The 21,901-nt window shown below is 38.5% G+C and overlaps 2 protein-coding genes across 3 annotated transcripts; one reads left to right on the top strand and one right to left on the bottom strand.

Annotated features, from left to right (window-relative positions):
* Window positions 1-1,792: 1,792 nt before the first annotated feature.
* Window positions 1,793-11,536, top strand: Ack (activated Cdc42 kinase). Its single transcript, XM_044394542.2, has 3 exons — window positions 1,793-2,567; window positions 7,487-8,640; window positions 9,166-11,536. Exons 2-3 carry the CDS (start codon window positions 7,493-7,495, stop codon window positions 11,162-11,164), a joined length of 3,147 nt encoding a protein of 1,048 aa, XP_044250477.1. The 5' UTR covers window positions 1,793-2,567; window positions 7,487-7,492; the 3' UTR covers window positions 11,165-11,536.
* Window positions 11,537-11,933: 397 nt separating this feature from the next.
* On the bottom strand, window positions 11,934-21,635 carry Chd64 (calponin 3). Of its 2 annotated transcripts, none has more exons than XM_017154125.3 (3): window positions 21,397-21,635; window positions 13,277-13,618; window positions 11,934-12,782 (listed from the first exon to the last, which is right to left on the bottom strand). In XM_017154125.3, the coding sequence occupies exons 1-3, from the start codon at window positions 21,448-21,450 to the stop codon at window positions 12,612-12,614; spliced, it is 567 nt and encodes a 188-aa protein (XP_017009614.1). In that variant the 5' UTR covers window positions 21,451-21,635; the 3' UTR covers window positions 11,934-12,611. The 2 variants fall into 2 exon arrangements, with proteins under 2 accessions (XP_017009614.1, XP_017009615.1); XM_017154126.3 differs by lacking the exon at window positions 21,397-21,635 and adding an exon at window positions 13,761-13,790.
* Window positions 21,636-21,901: the final 266 nt, after the last annotated feature.

Genomic DNA, 21,901 nt, shown 5'->3' on the forward strand with positions numbered 1-21,901 from the left:
GTTAATAAGGTGACTTTGGCTACCTTGACTGCCCTGATTTAACTGGGCTGCAGAATATGGAGGAAGCAGTACGAGGAGTGTAATCACAGCACTAAAACAGCACAACCACTTCATGTTTAATCCTCGATTATATCCGCGGTAAAGAGCAACAAAGCAAAGATCACTGTACAAATAACTTTCAAATAATATATTCTTCAAAAAAGGCTCTTCGGAGATCCCAAGCTAGTAACCTCTTCTATTCGAATGAGCAATCAACTCCCAGAGCCCAGCTTTATATCGATATATATTTGGTCCTACCTATGCTTTAACACAAACTGTTACAGTCACGGATTAACATTTTACCATATCTACCTATGCTTTAACACGAACTGGGAGAATTAACAAAAAACAAGAAAGAAAGCTAACTTCGGCCAGCCGAAGCTTATATACCCTTGCAGATAAAGTAATGCTCACTCGGTGCAGTTCCAGGGATTCCAGATTCAGCGTTTCTATTTTAATTTTGTTTATACATAAGTAGTCAAGAATCAAAACGCCTACTTCCTACAAAGTTACAATGAATTTTCTTATATTTGTTTGAATATTTCTATGGGAGCCTTAAGATATAGTGGTCCGATCCGGCCCGCTTCGACTTATGTACTACCTACAATAGAAAGAAGACTTTCGGGAAAGTTTTATCGCGATAGCTTTAAAACTGAGAGACTAGTTCGCATAGAAACGGACAGACGGACAGATGGACAGACGGACAGACGGACATGACTAGATAGACTCGGCTATTGGTCCTGATATATATATACTTTATGTGGTCGGAAATGTCTCCTTCACTGCGTTGCAAACATCTGACTGAAATTATAATACCCTCTACAAGGGTATAAAAAGTATAAATAATTCATATAATTTTTTTTTGTATGATCAGTCACGGATTAACATTTTACCATATCTACCTATGCTTTAACACAAACCGGGAGAATTAACAAAAAAAAGTATAAATAAATAATATAATTTTTTTTTGTATGATCAGTCACGGATTAACATTTTATCATATCTACAAAGAAACGTATAATTTAGACAGGCTCTCCGGAGTTATCAGATGGGAAAACCAGCCTGTATTATAAAAATTTATTTATTAAATGTTCCCACACACAAAAAAATGGATTGGTAAAATTAACCAATATAACATTTTAATATTTTTTAAACAGTCCCGAACCACAAAAATTGTTAATTCTAATCAAATAGTTACTTGCACAACAACAAATTCACACAATTAGGAAACCAACACACCCAAAGCGAAAACAATTTTTCGTTCTTTCTGACATTATTAATCAGTAGAGGCCTATAAAACCCTTCCTGCGCCCACATCTTTAAAGATTTCCGAGAAGAAAGAAATACCTATCGAAATGTAGAAGACATTTTTCAAATCGGACCATTCATTAAAAAGTTATACGCAATCAAAATTTATATATCTATCTCCCTCGCACTCCCTTTAGTTGAGGTTCGAATATTAGATAGTCGGGACACCAACCCGACTATAGCGTTCTCTCTTGTTTTTATTTTAAAGGACCGATTTTAAAACCTTGAAATGGTATACAAATTCAGAGTTTAAAGCGAGAAAACGGCCATAACAACAAAATGTTGGACAAGTGACTCGGCTAAGCGACTTGGCTAAGCGAGTGCACCCTCCATTGGTAAGACCGTTATTTGACACTAGAGATGGGAAAGAATCGATAGTCGACATTAAACATCGCTGGTTTCAAGACTCCGAGCCTTTGGTTCGATAGTTCCGTGGGTCTTCCACCTCTAATCAGCTGCTAAAAAAAATACCAAACGGTTTGGCTGTCGCGCATTTTCAATCGCAAATTAAACGCTGCTAATTTCGCTAAACGGCCGCTGTTCTCGGATAACAAAGCGAATCTCGTGGATTCCAACGAATCGAGTCAATTCAAAAGTGAAAAGTTACGTTTCTAACGCTGCTTTGTTGCACCTGCGTTTTTTCGTGCATTTTTCAATCCGTTCACACGCACACATGCATTCGTTTATCGGTGTGTGAAATTGTGCAAAAACCTGTGACGACAGAGGGGGCGGGGAGGAGGGGCGCGCTATTTGCTTTTGCCGTGTGTTGAAAGCAAAATATTCATTGTTTTTGTTCCGTGTGTGCACTGCAAAATTCATATTTAAGTGTCTGCGTCATGTGGGGACCGCTTACCTCCCGCCAGCGAATTCAGCAGCAGCCAAAAAGACAGCTGCTCATTTGGCGAGTGTAAACAAAGCAGCACACACACATATACACTCGTTTACCTGGCGGCGACTGCGACGCCGACTGCAATTGCGCTGCCTACAACTCGCATATCGAATTTCACATCAGATCTTTAAAGAAGGGAAATCTCCATCTGCCGCTTCATCTTTTGTCTGGCCAACCTGTTCGCTTCCAGACAGGAAGTTTGAGTTGGCCAATTTTCGCAAGTTAAGCCAAGTGCAGCGAGGCAGCGACGTCGACGACGGCGTCAACGTCCTCTGCCCGCGTCGCAGCAGCTGCGCAGCCGTAAACGTTACAAGCGGATCTTAAATATTCGGTGAGTGTTTCCGAAACCGAAAACAAAGCGGAAAAAACCCTTTAAAACACCTCATGGAAATGGAAATGTTACAAATGCTCGAACCCAAAAACCATATAATGGAACTAGCCCCTTTTGGGATTTCGGGGTGGGATAGTTGTCAGTACAGTGGAGACCCTATAAATTAAAATGCGAATAAATCCTAAAACATGTTTACTTTCAAAATCTCTCCGAATACTATTTTTTGTTACAAAACGGCTTATTATTAATTTTATATACGGAAATTCCAATCAAATAGATAAACTTATGAGCAGAGCAGAAAGCATGAAATCAGCTTGAGTTCGTTCCATTGCTTAAATTTAATAATAATAATAATTTATAGTTAAGCTATAAAAGCGTTAAACTTTGTAGCATTGATATTAAAAATATTATCAATTTAAAATGAGTTATTCACAACAACTCAGTTAAATTAAACTGGTTTACAAAGTAATTTCTAATGTAATTAAAAACACATTATACAATAAAAAATCAATAAAATTCCCTAACCTTTTGATTTTAATTTATCAGAGTACAGCAACAAATTTAACTAGAATTCTAATATAGAAACTTATTTATCAAGGCTACTTTTTTTCAGCTTTTTTATTGAAAAAGTAGGAGGATATGACTGAGAAATATCTTTTGGTAAAGACCCCAAAAACCCAAAAATTTAAAGGAATGTACGTAAGCATAAATACATCTTTTACCCGAAATTCCCCCAAGCAGATTTTGTTTTTATCAATACATATTTATCCTAATTTAATTGTAATATTAAAAAAATTTGAAACGGTCTGCAATTTTGAGTTAGTAAGAAGTAAGACTGTATTAAAAATTCAATACCCAGCAGAAAAGTGTTTGTACCTGGGTTATTTCTGTACCTCGAAGTCACCATTTTTCGAATATCCATTAAGCGACAGATGTTCAGTTATGGACGTTCGACTGTATCTAAATTACACAGCTGATAACCTGCTCTCAACTGGGCGTTGTTGTCTCTACGGACATCTCTGTCCGCCTCTCGCATCCGCTAAATTCCAGTTTCCGCCCGAATAATTACTCAAACTGTCGCCGCAAAGTGTAATTTCTATTATTCGCTTGTTAACAATAGGCATTAGCACGGGCAGGTTTTCTTTTGTGCACCCCAGGGAAATCCTATATCATTTTTGTTCCGAATCTCCATCTGCTCACCTTTTATCGCGCTCTATAAATAAACTCCACTTTATCACGCGCCAGAGTTCAAGCTGCTTTTTTTCTGAGATCCCAGTCCCCCTCTCTCAGTTCCCGACTTTATATCACTTCCGGATTGTTGGGGATTCGGGTTCATAGGGTGACGCAACGCGTTTACGTGGATTGCCAAGAAAACGTGACGTCATGTGGGGACATTTATTTACACAAATCCACTTTTGTGTGCATTGGCCCCTTGGAAACAGCAGTATACGTATTCAACAAGTAAAACGATTGAAGGAATTCATAGAACTAAATAAATAAGTTATCTTGAAATCTCCTTGCTTCAGCTTTTTCCTTGGGGAAATCGTAGAAAAATGTCTTTATAGAGTCCCAGGAACTTAGCAGGAGCATTTATTGTTTCTATTTAATATTGTTTATAAGGAAAATTAATCTGTGTATGTAGTTAATATAATCTTTGGAATTTAATAGTTCCTAGGAGTTTTTAAAAATATTTTGTATTATGTGATAACGGAAGTTAGATGGTGTTAAAGCATGTGCTAAAAATTTTTTTTATAATTGGGGGCGACTTTTTGGCTTGATGTTAGTGTGGTAAATCTTAACATGTGTTTCATTAAATTTTATCAATATTTAATTTTGTAGGCTTATCATAAGAGTCAATAACCTTTCTAAAAAGGAAAAAAAAGTGTTTTTTTTTCATATTATTTTCCGCTTGTACAATTACAATTAACCAACAAAGAAAATAAGTTAATTATTGGTTAAACTAGAAAAGTATTTTATGACTGAATTGGATTTATAATCATATACGATAAGTTTCATTAATGGTTTCAAAAATGATGATAGTCTGAAAAGAAGAATTATTTTTTGTAATATCTAGCAACAATAAAAATGTAAATATTTGTATACAATTTTTATACCTTTTCATAGAAACGCTTTATTTGAAAATGTATATTTTTTTCATGCTTAATACTTAAAAATAATATACTTTTAAAAAATGCGTAAATCATTAATTAAACCAGAAACATTTTGTATGAATGAAGGTATACGATTAGTTTAATTGGGGATTTATCCCCCAAATCCAATCCAATTTATCAATATTTAATGATCCACTTACCTATTACATTTGACCATTAGTTTCATAATTATTTTATGGCGTCAGAAATCACTGAACACCTTCTGTAAATATGGAAATGCTGTTACTGCCCATAAATGTTGCGCACTTTCGCCGTTTCCCCACCACCGTTATCATTATCGCCTCTCGAGGGGATTACGTGACTGACCCACTGCCCTTGACCGCAGTTCATTATGTACATAAAGTTAGCAATGCAACTTTTGAAAATGCAAATTTTTTTCTATCGACAATTTGCCGTTATTTATCCGTAAATTATTCGTGAAAGAAAAAAATTTGCCGCTCAATTATTTTTAAAATTATGTGATGTTCTGCTAAGTTGATATCAACTTAGCAGAACACCCCCACTAAAGTTCAAAATTTCCAAAATCTTTTCTAATGGGAATTTGCCGTTATTTATCCGTAAACGATTCGCGAAAGAAAAAATTTTGTTGCTCCTGTTTTAACATTTTTTTTTTTTAAAACATAGTTGTTCTGCTAAGTTGATATCAACTTAGCAGAACACCCCCACTAAAGTTCAAAATTTCCAAAATCTTTTCTAATGGGAATTTGCCGTTATTTATCCGTAAACGATTCGCGAATGAAAAAATTTTGTTGCTCCTGTTTCAACATTTTTTTTTTAAAAAACATAGTTGTTCTGCTAAGTTGATATCAACTTAGCAGAACACCCCCACTAAAGTTCAAAATTTCCAAAATCTTTTCTAATGGGAATTTGCCGTTATTTATCCGTAAACGATTCGCGAAAGAAAAAATTTTGTTGCTCTTGTTTTAACATTTTTTTTTTAAAAAACATAGTTGTTCTGCTAAGTTGATATCAACTTAGCAGAACACCCCCACTAAAGTTCAAAATTTCCAAAATCTTTTCTAATGGGAATTTGCCGTTATTTATCCGTAAACGATTCGCGAAAGAAAAAATTTTGTTGCTCTTGTTTTAACATTTTTTTTTTAAAAAACATAGTTGTTCTGCTAAGTTGATATCAACTTAGCAGAACACCCCCACTAAAGTTCAAAATTTCCAAAATCTTTTCTAATGGGAATTTGCCGTTATTTATCCGTAAACGATTCGCGAAAGAAAAAATTTTGTTGCTCCTGTTTCAACATTTTTTTTTTTAAAAACATAGTTGTTCTGCTAAGTTGATATCAACTTAGCAGAACACCCCCACTAAAGTTCAAAATTTCCAAAATCTTTTCTAATGGGAATTTGCCGTTATTTATCCGTAAACGATTCGCGAAAGAAAAAATTTTGTTGCTCTTGCTTTAACCTTTTTTTAATAATAGTTGTTCTGCTAACATATGTATGTACAACGCGGACGGTAGCAGAGCTCTGCTGACGTCGACGTCAAATGTGTAAAATTACCGCGAATTCTGCGTCCTGGAGGTTTATTAATTTCTGCAGTGAGTCTGAGTCATTATTATTTACAGAATTACACATAATCAAAAGTTAATAATGTTAAAGCTTGAAAAATGGATGTTGCTTCTCACAGAAGCAGAATTCGCGGAAATTTTACACATTTGACGTCGACGTCAGCAGAGCTCTGCTACCGTCCGCGTTGTACATACATATGTTAGCAGAACAACTATTATTAAAAAAAAGGTTAAAGCAAGAGCAACTAAATTTTTTCTTTCGCAAATCATTTACGGATAAATAACGGCAAATTCCCATTAGAAAAGATTTTGGAAATTTTGAACTTTAGTGGGGGTGTTCTGCTAAGTTGATATCAACTTAGCAGAACAACTATGTTTTTAAAAAAAAAAATGTTGAAACAGGAGCAACAAAATTTTTTCTTTCGCGAATCGTTTACGGATAAATAACGGCAAATTCCCATTAGAAAAGATTTTGGAAATTTTGAACTTTAGTGGGGGTGTTCTGCTAAGTTGATATCAACTTAGCAGAACAACTATGTTTTTAAAAAAAAAAATGTTGAAACAGGAGCAACAAAATTTTTTCTTTCGCGAATCGTTTACGGATAAATAACGGCAAATTCCCATTAGAAAAGATTTTGGAAATTTTGAACTTTAGTGGGGGTGTTCTGCTAAGTTGATATCAACTTAGCAGAACAACTATGTTTTTTAAAAAAAAAATGTTGAAACAGGAGCAACAAAATTTTTTCTTTCGCGAATCGTTTACGGATAAATAACGGCAAATTCCCATTAGAAAAGATTTTGGAAATTTTGAACTTTAGTTGGGGTGTTCTGCTAAGTTGATATCAACTTAGCAGAACAACTATGTGTTTTAAAAAAAAAAATGTTAAAACAAGAGCAACAAAATTTTTTCTTTTGCGAATCATTTACGGATAAATAACGGCAAATTCCCATTAGAAAAGATTTTGGAAATTTTGAACTTTAGTGGGGGTGTTCTGCTAAGTTGATATCAACTTAGCAGAACATCTCATAATTTTAAAAATAATTGAGCGGCAAATTTTTTTCTTTCACGAATAATTTACGGATAAATAACGGCAAATTGTCGATAGAAAAAAATTTGCATTTTCAAAAGTTGCATTGCTAACTTTATGCACATCAGTTCATTCACCGATGATCACTATGCATTTGCGTTTGCCTTCAACTAATTTCGTTCTTTTCTGCGATCTTTCAGGAGGACATGACCTCCAGTTCGGCGGCGGATGGCGGCGGCCCGAGCAGCGAGACGGCCTGGCTGGAGGATCTGCTGCGCGAGGTGCAGCTGGAGCAGTTTCTGGACAGGATTCGCGATGATCTGCAGGTGACGCGGCTGGCGCACTTCGACTACGTCCTGCCCGACGATCTGGAGCGATGTGGCCTGGGCAAGCCGGCCATTCGCCGGCTGATGGAGGCGGTGCGCAAAAAGAAGGCCCACCAGTGGCGCAAGAACATCCTGTCCAAGCTCATTGGCGGCGGCAAGCAGCCCTCGTCCAAGAAGCAGTCATCCTCCTCCTCCGCAAGGGAATCGAGTCAGGGTAATGGCACCCCGCTAACCTGCCTCATCCACGAAAAGGACATCACAATGGGCCTGAAATTGGGCGACGGATCCTTTGGCGTGGTGCGGCGGGGCGAATGGAGTGCCTCGCCGGCGGGCAAAGTCATCCCGGTGGCCGTCAAGGTGCTCAAGTCGGACAATCTCACCCAGCCGGGCATCATCGACGACTTCTTCCGCGAGGTTCAGGCCATGCACGCCCTGGATCATGCGAATCTGGTGCGGCTCTATGGCGTAGTGCTTTCCCAGCCCATGATGATGATCACGGAGCTGGCGGAAAGGGGATCTCTGCTGGATACGCTGAGAAAACAGTGCCGCCACACATCGCTGACCATCATCTGGAACTGGTCGGTGCAGATTGTGACGGGAATGGCTTACCTCGAACAGAAGCGCTTCCTTCACCGCGATTTGGCCTGCCGAAATGTTCTCCTGGCCGCTGGAAATAAGATAAAGATCGGGGACTTTGGCCTGATGCGTGCCCTGCCGCAAGAGGATGACTGCTATGTGATGTCCGAGCACAAGAAGGTGCCCTTCCCCTGGTGCGCACCCGAATCGCTGCGCTTCCGGCAATTCTCGCACGCCTCGGACACCTGGATGTTTGGCGTGACGCTCTGGGAGATGTTCAGCTTCGGCGAGGATCCCTGGGTGGGGCTGAATGGCTCGCAGATCCTGCGCAAGATCGATCGCGAGGGCGAGCGACTGCATCAGCCGGACGCCTGTCCGCCGGACGTCTACGCCATGATGCTGCAGTGCTGGGATAAAACGCCTGCCGAGCGACCCACTTTTGCTGCCTTGAAGTAGGTTACCTATTGTAACACACACTGTAAAAAAAAAGTTCAAAAAAAGTTATTGACTTGTGTGTAAAAAATTGTATCCTACATATGTTAGAAACATAAAAAACACCCACATATCATTTGTGTTATTTACACGACGTGTTATTAACACGACATGTATTTTTACGCAGCGTGTTTTTAACACAATGAGTTTTTGACATTAAAAAATGTAAAAAATGCACGGTTTTCCAGAGTATTAGAATTTATATATGCTTTGAAATGGTTAAAACTAACAAATTGGTTTTTCATTTACCCTTAATGTCAGTAAAATGCAATTTTCATTTGTGTTAAAAACACAGTGTGTAAAAAACACGTCGTTTTAAAAACGCATTGAGTAAAAAACACTAGTGAGCTATGTGTGTTAACAATTATTTTTCACATGTCAACAATTTTGCTCACACTGTAAAATACAATTTTTCATGTTTTAAACATGTGTGTTAAATTCAGAACCCTGATTATAACCAACTAATTACTGTTCTTTACTCACAGGGAATATCTGGCCAGCATGTCGCCGCCTGTGATGCGCGCCTCCCGCAGTCACCACGAGTCCAAGGGTCTGCAGATCGAACCGGGCGACACTATAGCCATCATAGATGGCCGTCAAGAGCTCAAGTTGATCAAGGGCCAGAACCAGAGGACCTTTGACATCGGCATCTTTCCCAGGAGTCTGCTGGAGCAGCGAAAGGTGGCGGCTGCCGGCGATGTGGTGATGCGCAGCAGCATAGGAAACGGCTCTCCTTTTGGCTTCTGTTGGGGCGGAGCGGCTGCGATGGCGAATGGCGAGGAGCGGCAGCGAAAGACCGCCTCTCTAGCGAACCAACCGCATGCCAAGGAGCGCAAGTCGACGTCCAGCAAGCAGTTTGCCTACAACAAACTGGTCAACGAGGCGGCGGCGGCGGCGGGTCTCCAGCGACGCAATGCGGTGAAGCACAAGGCAGCGGCGGTGGTGGGTCCACAGCGTCCGCCGCCGCCGCAGTTCCAGCAGGAGGGCATACTCATTGATATTTCCCCGGAAATGCGACCTTTAGGAGGAGGATTAAACGACAGTTCTTCTCTGCAGGCGGACAGCTCATTTTGCCTGCTCGACGCCCCCATAGATGTGCCCACTTATGCCGAATCCAGTGGCTCGGGGGAACTCAATGTTTCGCCCACCTACTATAATGAGCAACCGCAATTTGACTTTGATCCAGCCAATGCGACAGCTTCTCCCGGGCGCCTGCAGCCGCCGCCTTACCAGATGCCACCCACTTACTCGAACACCATGGAGTTTGTCCAGAAGCGGGATAATTACCAACAGCAGCAGCAGCGAGATCCCTTTGATACCACAAATGTGGAAACAGCAGTGGCACTCTACTCGAATTTTAACCAATCTCTAGAGGAGCAAGCGGCTCCTCCCATTTACAACAGTCCTACGGTGAGGAAGAGTCTCTTTGGTGGAACCACTGCGAATAAGGAAAATATACCTGCTTTGGAGTCAGCAGCCATGCAGCTGAATCTAAATAACCTGGCATTGGAGCCTGTTCCTCCTCCTCCACCTCCTCCCGCTGATGGTGTTCTTCTAGACAAATCCTTTATTGCCGAACTGGAAAAGGACATGTACAGCAATGGGCAGAATCGCGCGCAGGAGGAGTATCAGCGTAACTCGACGCAGATGTATTCCAGCAAGGATATGGTCTACAAACAGAATCTCACGCCTCTCAAGAACGGAGTAGCGCCCTCGAATCATTCCAGTCCCTCGTCGAACGCCTCGCCAAAGCAAAATAACTTAGAGGCAGCAGCAGCTGCAACGGCCACCACTCAAAGTGTGGTGAATCGCATTTGGTACGAGCAGGTGGCCTCCACTTCCTCCGAGTATTATGCTCAACCGCCGCCCGAGCAGCCAGAAGAGCAGATCTACCAAAATCATCAGCAGCAGGAGTCCAACCATTCGTTTGTGGCCATTTCAAACAGGGTGGTGGCACCCAAAACCAGTGTTTACTCCTCCTCCGCTTCCCTTTACGACGCAGTGGCCGCCAGCACGGCAGGATCTACGTACTACGGTCAAGTTCCAAATGGCAGCGGTGCCGTGCGATACGATGAAGTGACCCAGGATGATTATTTGCGGCCCACGCGACCTGCTCCACTGGCGCCGCCTCCTCTGTCCGCCCAGCAGATCCAACGGCGGATGGAGAAGATGCGGCTGCAGCAACAGCAGCAGCTGGAGGGAGCCCATCAGCTGTATGCCCCTGTGCCCTCGGATTACGGACGCGAGCAGGAGAAGCTGCAGCAACTGATGCAGGAACTGGGCAGCTCGGCGGTGGAGCAGGATGTACGCAATGCACTGCGAGCGGCCAGTGGAGATGTTTCCCTGGCCACGAGGCACTACAAGATCGATCAGCTGGCGAGATTGGGCGTCGCCGGGCGGCCTCAATGCGAACAGGCGCTGCAGCAGACCAATTGGAGTTTGGAGGTGGCAGCTGAAGTTTTACTCTCCACAAATGCGGGATAAAAATCCCAGAAAACAACCACGTATTACCGCCTCGAATATAATTGCTTTAGTTTTACTTGCTGAATATTCGTCTATAATTAGCAGCTAACGATGTCTCGAATCTTTATCAAAATACTCCTAGGTGTATGCACGAACATGCAAAAATACACATTGTCAATGACTGTACAATTTGTTCTATTTTATATAAGCGATCGTATAAAATTATTTTATAATTGTTATTCGATGTCTGCATATTGAAGATGCCCCGAAATTTTATTTACAACACCAATCGAATCGTTCGAGAGAAGGTTCAAATCTAAAACAAAAAATGTCAACGCATGCAACAATTAATTTGTTTTGAAATCAAATAAATTATATGTAATTGTTACAAAACATTGAACGCTTTTGAATTTGGCGCCATGTGGGGAGGTTTGAAAAATACTGCAAAAATATACTTGACTGCTGAATGGAAATATACCAAAAAGTCTTTAGAAATAATACTAAACCATGGGTGTTGCAAAGGGGGGTTGAAACTAAGACTTTTCTTACGGGAGGGAAAAAAGTTCAAAAAGTTAAAATTTATATATTTCTTTGGTGATTTTCTGAACTATAAATCCCATGTAATATGGTATAATTACAAAAAATTATTAATTCAATATTTGATTTCATAAGAAATTAATTAAAGAATATGTATTTTATATCATATCTTTAAATATTTTTTTTTAAAACCAGTTATAGTTTCCAAGATATAACCCTTTAAAAACCCCAGTAAATCACAAAACCAGCAAGATATGTTAAAAGAATAATTATTTATTTTCAACAGGGGACATTATTCAAAATAGATCATTCAAAAGTGTGTAACACGTATATTTTCTCTGCCTGTAAATACATTATCTTAAATGCTCTGCGTTTTTGATTGATATTCAGGTGGTTAGTTCGAAACAACATTTTGTAATCGTTACTCTACGAGATAGAAGACACTTTCATCAAACACAATTCATTATTTCGTTTTCGATCCGTTGATCACTTATTATCTCACTTTGCATTGGGGACAATTTTCAAACTGTCTTCGATGGCACAAAATCTGAGTGCGGTTTTTATTAGATAAGAACGAAAATATATATTCAAAAACGATTTCGTGTCGCAAATGCAAATGTTGAAAATAGAATAAATCATCCTAAGATCCGTATGTACGAGTACTTAATAATATTAAATTAAAGTAGTTTATGTTATTACATAACAGCATACGCCTGGTCAATTGGAATACAAATACAAATTGGTATCATAAATACATATATCCGTATATCATATCATTTCAGGGTTTCTACCCAAATTTAGCTCAAATCGTGAAAAGTGTGTGGAATCCAAAGTGTTTGGCGCTTTGGTTTTGGTCTTTTATTGCGGAATGTCTGAGAGCGAAGGATGGGCGGACGATCCTGGATGCTGGATGCAGGATGCAGATGGGGATCTACATGTGCCGGGTGTTGCCGAAGTTGATGCCGGACTGGGTGGCACCCTTGTTCGATCCGTACTGCAGGGAGATGACATTGGCGCCGGCGCGCAGCTGCTCATCGCTGAAGTTGCGCTCGTTCTTGTCGGCCTCCTTGGGTCCAATCGATGGCTTGTTGAATTTCGAGGCCTATTTGAAGGGGTAATATCATATTAATATCGGTTTTTAAAGGTATATATATTTTAGAATATATTTATTCATGGGATAATGGTAAGTACAGATCACAGATGGGTGTAATTAGATACTTTCCTAAAAACCTTTTGTATTATCATCATAAAAATGTAAAAAAAAATAAATCAGAAGAGATCCAAGATGGGAATAATTAAATATTTTTCTAAAAAAAATTGTATATTATTATCATAAAAATATAACAAAATTAAATCAGAAGAGATTAGCGATGGGAATAATTAAATATTTGCCTAACATATTTTTATGAAGAATTTTTTAATAGAAAAGAAATTAGTTTTCCTTTTTTTAAGAATATTCATTACAAATGAAGTATAGATATAATTGAATTTTTTCATTCAGAAAAAAGTTATTGAAATTTATCACTTAACATTTTCCATATAAAAGTGATCTTTGACACCATATATCATGTGTAAAAACCAGAGTAATCATCTCACCTTGCGACCCAGCGACTGCAGGCAGATGACCACCGAGTTCAGGTTCTGACGCTCCCACAGATCGACGCTCTGGAAGGTTTCGGGGCTTGGGACTCCAAAGTTCTTGGCGCACTCCAAAAAGGCGGAGATATTCTCCATGCACTTGAAGGCCATCTTGCTCTCGTTGACCTTCTTGATGGATCCAGGCTGCAGGGCATTGGCCAGTTTGCACAGGATAACGCCATCCTTCAGCACCTCGAAGAAGTTGTCGGTGTCTCCGGATGTGTTGATGGGCTCAGCGGTGACGGCCTTGATCCACTCGAGGGATTCCTGGGCCAGCTCCTCGCTGTACTTCGAGTTGATCTGGAAAATGGGAAAAAATTGGAATTAGATTTAATATATAATATTAAAAACTTTAATTAATATTTTTATAATTTTTTTTAAAATAGGAAAATGCTTATTAAGTCAATGAAATTTAAATCTAATATTTTAAGGAGAAATTAACCTTGGACTGGTACATTTTCTGGCTGCTGCACTTGGTAGACTAAAGCCCCAAATCGGGGGTTAAATCAAGTACAGGCCATTATTTTATTTGTGGGCCATTTCCCCCGACGCCTTATCTCATCGAAATATCGCCGCTGATAGCGGACTTATCATTAATTGGTTATAAACATACAGCAGACTCTCTCGCACTCGTGACAATTTGGCGGTTATATTTCAAGTTGCGATAAGGATAAGATTGCACTCGACCGGTTCTCGGCACTCCCCATTATTCCAATATTATAACAAAAAATTATAAAAGTCAGTCACGTTCGAATGTACTCATACAATATATATGCTGAATAGTAAGTATTCCATATTTGCCAATGCCGATCGATAGCTTTAACTGGGAGCTAAGCTCCAGCCTGTTTGAAATCTGAACGTCTTGACCATATTTGGGCCTAAGTTTACCGGCCGCTTGGGCGTCCTTCGCACCGATTTTGGCCATAGTCAAACAGCCACTTGTTGAGCCAACTATTCTATTCTATTGCCATTTCCACTCGACTGGCACCTCAAAAACCACAAAAGCCGAAAGTCGAAGTCCCAAAACAAAACCCGCAAAATTGTTTGCGTGTCGCGTTTCCATTTGGCTTGCCAATAAAAATCGGAATCAAAATGTTTAGCAAACTATGGGTCATATCGGATGGACTCACTTAACACGTATTTATTAGTTTTATTTGATTGAATTGAATTGCTGTCGCTAACAGATTTTAGATTAGCTATTTCATCAGAAAGTTCAAGTAGCACACACAGTTGCGGTTAAAATAAGCGTAGAAATAAATTTAAAAAAAAACTTATAAAATTATTAATAAGTAAAAACAATAGTCTATTTATTTAATAAATGTTTCTTTGGAAATAAAATTGATTTTTAGCATATTTGGGAATTTCTATTTGCGGCTATAAAGCTATTAAAAATAACAGTTGATATCTGATAGATAAAGTTTGTCTTTTTTTTCTATTGTTATTGTTCATATCTGTATGGTTTTTATTTGTGGGAAAAACAATTAATCTTTCAGTTACTCTATAAATAGAATATTTGCTTACAGAACAACTATTTCTTTACCCACAATTGTACTGCTATTTTTTAGTATTTGTTTGATTTTTCGTACTGACTGGCAAGTCTATTAAAATAAATGATCTCAGAGAAAACAAATGGAACGATTGTCGCCAATTGAGTTGTATTCCACTCCTTATCGCCGATTCGTGGGGAAATGCAAACTCGTAAATTGAAGGGGAATGAGGCGGAAAAGTTGGCGATGCAGTAAAAAAATAAAAAAGTGAAATACAGACCAGAAGCTTTCCCTGTATTTGTGTGTACTTAATGAAGGTGAATGCACTTTGCACACATTATTATGCACTGGTACAAAATTTGATAAGAAGTTATAAGCGTTTTTATGAGTATAACTTTAATATGTTAAAAAATAAACTAAATCTATTAAAAATATTTTCAAAAAGCTGAAAATAAAAAAAATTAAGAATGTTAAGAAAATTAAGAAAATATATAAATTAAACTTTGAATATCTAATTGATCTGGACACTTTTTTCTGTGTAGTACTCTATCAAATTGGAACTCTCCAAAACAACAGAAGTCGAGAGTTATCGAAACATAAAATTTAACGACTTTTTCGTTGTTCGAGCTCAATAAAAACCACCGATCTTTCATTGAGATATGCAGAATAAAAGCGCAGAATATGATAATCACCTGGAAATGGCTTTATCTCCTGAATTTCACTGGCTTAAACTAAAGATTATCAATAATTGCAATCGACCGTTGGGCAAATTGCTTTGTCCGAATTTTCGGGTATAACGGTCAAGCATTTAACAGCAGAGGTCAGTTCATTAGCGCCTCAATGGGCAAAAATAATGGAAAAGAAAAAGAGGAGAAAAGAATGGAACCCAAATAACAGCATCATCCATCATCGAAGCCGAGAGAAAATCGCCGAGAAGCGTGAGGCAATTAATAAAAGCAATTTTTGATTGACATTCTTCGGTTCGAAAAATCAAGAATCTGGCCAAAGCAAAGCCAGAAGTTGATGATCATAACTTAGAGAGCCCCCTCCTGATGATGGCAGATAAATTGACACCCTCGGGGCAGATGAATAAATTTTGATTAGGAATAAATATGTTTATGGGATTCTGCGGCCAGTTTATGCATATACCGTCTATAAACCATAGTAAACCGAAAGCCGTTAAGAGCCTAATGAATTCCGATCGTTTCTTACACGTTTTTTGGCTTTAGTTTGAGGTTTTCGAACCGCAAATCTCCCAAAACAAATTTGACAGTTGGTGGTCCCAGAAAGCAGACAAACAATGTTCGGAACTAATTGAAAAATGGTGAAGAATAGCCGAGTTATTTTTTCGTCTTCTTCTCGCCGCTTATTAAAATATTTTTAGCGCTGTTTTAATGACTCAGCAGCAGTCAGCGAATTTCGCTGGTATTTTTTGTTTGGCTTAGCGCTATAAGGTCGACTCGAAATTCAACGACGATCATCGAGTACAGCCAGTAATGGAGTACACCCATATATATATATATTTTGTTAGCTAAAAAAACATATGTACAGCTGTTTAGAACGTACTGCCTTATCGAGAGTGAGGAATTCCGGACGAAAGCTGCCGGTTGATAGGAGCAAAAAATATGAAAAACAATAATTTAAAAGCGGAACTAAAAAATTGCTCATCGCTTGCCGTTAGAAATGACGTCGGTGTGTCTAACGGTTTCCTTATGTTTTCCCTGATCAAAATTATAACATTTTGGGTTCTTTTTTATGGGTCTATGGGTCACTTGATGAATTAACCACGATTACGGGCAATTACAAAACGGCGTGACAATGAAATGCTCAGCAGACTCAAGAACCTAATTAATTTCCCAGCTTATGATGTAGATGTAGGTACAATGTTGTATAGTATAGTAATATGGGGTTGGGCCTCTGTCTTTTTTTCAAGTACGTTCTGGGTGGATGGCATTCCACACGCAATGCGCATTAGTGGCCCAAACATGCTAAGCCAAGCCTGGCTGGCTTTTAGTGAAATTAAAATTAAAATTACTTGAAAACTGGCTAAAGGCAAGCTTTCCAAAAACCACAAAAAAACTGTGGGTCATCAGAAACCCAAACTCCGAAATAAAAAAAAAGTTTCTTGGGAGAGGGCCTGCCCACATCAACATCAAATTTAATTCACACCTACGCCACTTGATAAGTGAAAATGTTTTGGTACCACATAACTATTTATTTATTTATCATGATTCAGTCTTCACAATTGAGTGAGAGTTCCGAGAATTTTATTAGTGGTTCTTGGTTTACAAAAAAATTAAAGATCAAATAACGATGGAAGTTTCCGGTAATTCGGAAATGTATATATTTTGAAGCCGCTTTATAAAGAGGACTGTAATAATAGATATTACTTTTGGTTTAAAGTTCCAAAACATATGATGTATGAATTATGGTTCTATAAATAAAAGTTTTAGACTCCCTACAAAATTGTGCATCCTTCTGATCTTGTATATAAAATTATAAAAGAAATGTCTGGATAGTCCAGAGAACTTTATTTTAAGAAAATTAGTTCTATAATTCTAAAAACGTTTCTGGCTTCAAAATAAATCCCAGGGCAGGCTCAAATTTGACGGAAGTTTCCGCCCATCTGTATAAATTTAGCCCGAAAACCAGCGAGGAACCCCGAAGTATGATGATCATTGCATAATAAACCATTGTAGGATACCAGAGACCAGAGACAGGGGCACGTTTTTCGCTTGGCTGATGGCTTTTTGAAGCCGATGATGTCATGGCATCATCGTTATGGCTTGGATTTGAACTTTGGCAATATTTTAGCGTAGATGGTGATGATTAGTTAAATGTGTAGATATTTTGAAAGGGATCGCTGGCAGTTGACGCATCGCCAGACACTCCACTCAATTCCATTACGTAAGCACGCGGCTTCAAAAATCAATCCACAGAGATCTGGTGATTATTCACTATACCAACTATACCGATTCGATTTCGCTTTCTTTCGCGATGTGTCATGATCCATGACAATTGCTGACCGATATCTTTTGGGTGGATAAAATAAATAAATGTGGAAAAACGACAAAAACGAAAAATGCCCCAGCGAAAACATAAACAAAATCCGCAAAAATGTAACGAGGTCAATTATATGATTTTCGAGTCTGGTTTTATGACCAGTATTTCAGTATTTCAGAGTTCAGTTGAGTGAGTTGTAGGCCCACAAATCGAGTGCCTTTTTTGGAGACAAAACAAAGAGAACCCCATTTTTATTTGTCGAGGTGTTTTTGGGTACTGAGAGTAGTTTCACCGGAAATCCAAAACAACATTTGATTTATGATAAAAATGGGTTTTCGACCGACCTCCTCCCGCGACTGTTTATGGCTTATCTAAAAAAATGACGGTGACTGACGGCCAACAAGTGTTTTTTTCGGGGACAACGGGGGTTCCAGAGGGTTTGGGTCTACCGATCCCCATCTAGGAGGGAGTTTATGTGGGCCAAGTGTTCCATTTACGTGTCGCCCGCACTGATAGAGGTATACCTATTCGTATATAGTAGATATAGGGAGACACGTTGCGTGCTGCGGATGTACAAATGTACACAGTCTTTTTTATATTCACTGCTAATTGAGTGTGGATTCTTGGCTCCAAAAGCGGCCAGGTGATTAGTACGTGGCCAATGTTCCAATGGCTGAGATACAGCTAAGAACATACGGGGAAGTGGACAAGAAAGTAATTACAGTGAGACTTTCTGGAGTCGAATATTCTGTATTTTGAAAATATGTTGACTTAAAAGTTTTTTCTTACCACTATTAAAATGTTTATTTCATGAAAAGGGTCCCAAATATTTTTAGAATATAGGATAAAATTTATAAATGCATTATTAATTAAAAATTTTTTTTTAAAGTCCTTGTTAACTTTTTTTGAATATTTTAAATATATTCCTCTAATATTCCTTGATATCCCTAAGTTTAGTTCATAGTAAGTTTATTCTTAAATACCTGAGCTTATTGTTTTTATCATAAAATAAATATTATAAAAAGGGTGCCAAATATTTTTAGAATGTAGAATAGAATTTATAAATTCTTTCATAATTTAAAATATTTTTGAAAAACCTTGTTATCTTTTTTAAATATTTTGAATTTATTCCTCTAATATTCCTTGATATCCCTAAGTTTAGTTCGTAGAAAAATTGTTTTACAATACCTGAGCTTATTGACTTTATCATAAAATTTCCTCGAAACATTTTGTTTACAAATTGGTCAACATATTCCAAGTAACATGATACCCTTACATTTTATACTTGACAGCTGGTGGTTTGAGTTTGAGGAAAAGTGGTTCGGTAATTAAGGTGGTACGATTCGACGGAAGGGTTGACAAACGAAAAGGGGCAACGGATCCTCTTGCCGAAATTTGAGATCCATAACCATTTGTCGTTTCGACTGCCATAAAAGTCGGAAAAAGCACACACACAAGGGGGCAAACAAGAATGTTGTTTTCTTACGTTTTTACCTCACTTTTGTTTTGCTGTTTGCTCACGCCACACACTCATTTTTAAGTGCCTGTGTGTATGGAAAAGGTGCTGCTATCGCTTCTTCCTTCTGTCACCCGTAAACTTAAGAAAGACCCGAAAGACCCCGTACCCCCAGTAGAAAAAATAAGCGATTCGATTCTCCGAGAGACCGGCAACGCGCATTCATTTGAAAAAGTGCTCAAAACTAACGACTCTTTGTAGTTTGATGGATCGGGGAGGAAGTGAGGAGGAGCACGAAGGAGAGGCAGCTGGAGGGATGACATCATCGCCTTCATCGCTCCTGGGGAGCCGGAGCCATTTGATCGCGGTTTGAAGTCGCGCCAGCAGCTGCGCTTTCAGGCATCGCGAAAACAGAAATAGCACTCGGCTCTTTCGCTTTTTGGTATACTTATACCCTATCCCAAGGTTCTTCCTATCCCTATTCCCAAGAAACCTATAGCTAAGGTCAAAAAGAAAGTATTTTCCTACATGTACTAGCTTAAAATGGTATTTTTAATGTCTTAAAAAAAATTACAAAAATATTTTATGGACATTTTTAAATATATTTACTATACCACTAAAATAAAATTGTTTATAACATAAAAAATTATTATTACAACTCAAAAAACCCTTGTTAATAACCGTAATATCTGATATACCTATCAATTAATTAAAAAACACGTTCAAACATATTTAATTTAACTCACAGATAAGAAATTTAACCGGATACTACAATTTTAGCCCCAACTGTGCTTTAAAAATGTGCTAGTGTAGATAATACCGATAAACAAGGTCTTTTAGTAAATGGCTGACTCAAGAAAATGAAATCCGGGTAGCAAACTTTCAGATAAGCGGGTAAAAAGAAAAACAAAAACAGAAATATTTCAGCATGGCAAATTTTATGGGAAAAACCCTCAAGGGTATATCAAAGTTCGGCTATGGTAATCCCATTTTTCATCCATTTTTATTTCGTTTTTTTGTTTGGGGCAATGTTGTAACTGTATAGTTGTTTTGCTGTTGATTCTGTTTCGACTGCGAACTGCACTTAATCCCCTTTGCCGGGGCGACATATACAATTTCACTATGGCTTGTCCAGGGGCGGCTTGAATTGCGTAACCCCGACTTGACGAGGGCTAAATTGTCGAAGGGTACGAGTGGTACTACAAGTAGCCCCCCACAAAAACAAACAAAAAACCAAACCCGATGCATTTGTATGAGTGCATTTAATGCAAAGTACTGCTAATGGACGGAACTAATGTTGTCAATTTACAAGGGGGAAGCTATAGCTTCTATAGAATACTGGAATGCAGTTGAGATCATCCAAAAACTCCGTGTCTCTTCCGAAATACAATAGAAGTTTTATAATTGGTACACAGTTTAATCACCCTACAAAAAGAAAATCCAAAAACTCCGTGTCTCTTCCGAAATACAATAGAAGTTTTATAATTGGTACACAGTTTAATCACCCTACAAAAAAAAAATCCAAAATTAAAAAAAAAATTTAAGTTGAAGTAAGATGTAGTATGGATCATTCAAGATTTATTGTCCATAAGATTTATTACTGACAAAAAATCGAATTTCATAATTTATGATGTTAATAAATGCAAACAAATCTATCTCTCATTGTTCAGAAAGTCATAAATATAAATATATTCACCGAAACTCGAAATTTCTATAGCTTGCATATTTTCTCGACACCTAATAGTTCGAACTTGAGATTGAATCACCACTGACAATGCCTTAAAATCACCTAAATCATCTTCAAGCTTTCTTATTACGCATGCATCACACATACTAAAATGTACCTACATCTGTATATACTTGTTCGACTTATCAGCGAAATGAGGTCATTCCTTGTTAGACGCTGGAAAATTCAAGACCATTTTTAGCTAATTTTTTGGCATTTGGCGCGAGCAGATAAAAAACTTGGCGTCGTAGCGCCAAATAAAGTCAATGCAGCCTCCAAAGTAACAAACTCACTCGCACACCCATGCAAAAGTGGATTTTTTTGGGCAATTTGTTTATTGTGCTGTTTTGTTTGGGGGGTTTTATATTTTTTGGGAGGGGGCTTTGGGTTTTTTGTTTGTACTTACTTTGCGCTGGGCCTCGGCGGCGAAACCAGACTTTGCTGCACGGTTGGAAGCCATTGGTTATTTGGTGGAGAAACGGGTTTGCAGGGAGCTAAAATGTAGGTTGGTTTTTAAGTCTTGGGCCTGAAGTGCACCACTGTCCACTGGAATGTTTTGCCGCGGAATGAAACGGAGGGAAACGCAAGGGTTAAAGCCAAATTTACGTCCGTTCGCAACGAGAGCTGAGTGAGTTTTGAAAGGCCTGCGATTTTGGGGGACCTAAGAAACCTCCAGAAGCTTTCGGTACCTAAACTAGGTACAAAAGCTCAAAGCTGCGCTTATCAGCGTCAGCTGATTTGTTGTGATGGAATTGATGATGTCATACCGCTTTTTTAACGGCAGTTGCTTTTAAAATGTGAGTCCGCAAAACTATCGTACACTGGAAAATAAATTCTGATATCTCATGACGATTTAAATGGCGACTAAGAAGATTTAAGAAAACCTATTATGTAGAAAACTTTTTCATAAA

Source organism: Drosophila takahashii, chromosome 3L (assembly GCF_030179915.1).
Source record: "Drosophila takahashii strain IR98-3 E-12201 chromosome 3L, DtakHiC1v2, whole genome shotgun sequence".
In the NCBI taxonomy this organism is placed as follows: domain Eukaryota; kingdom Metazoa; phylum Arthropoda; class Insecta; order Diptera; family Drosophilidae; genus Drosophila; species Drosophila takahashii.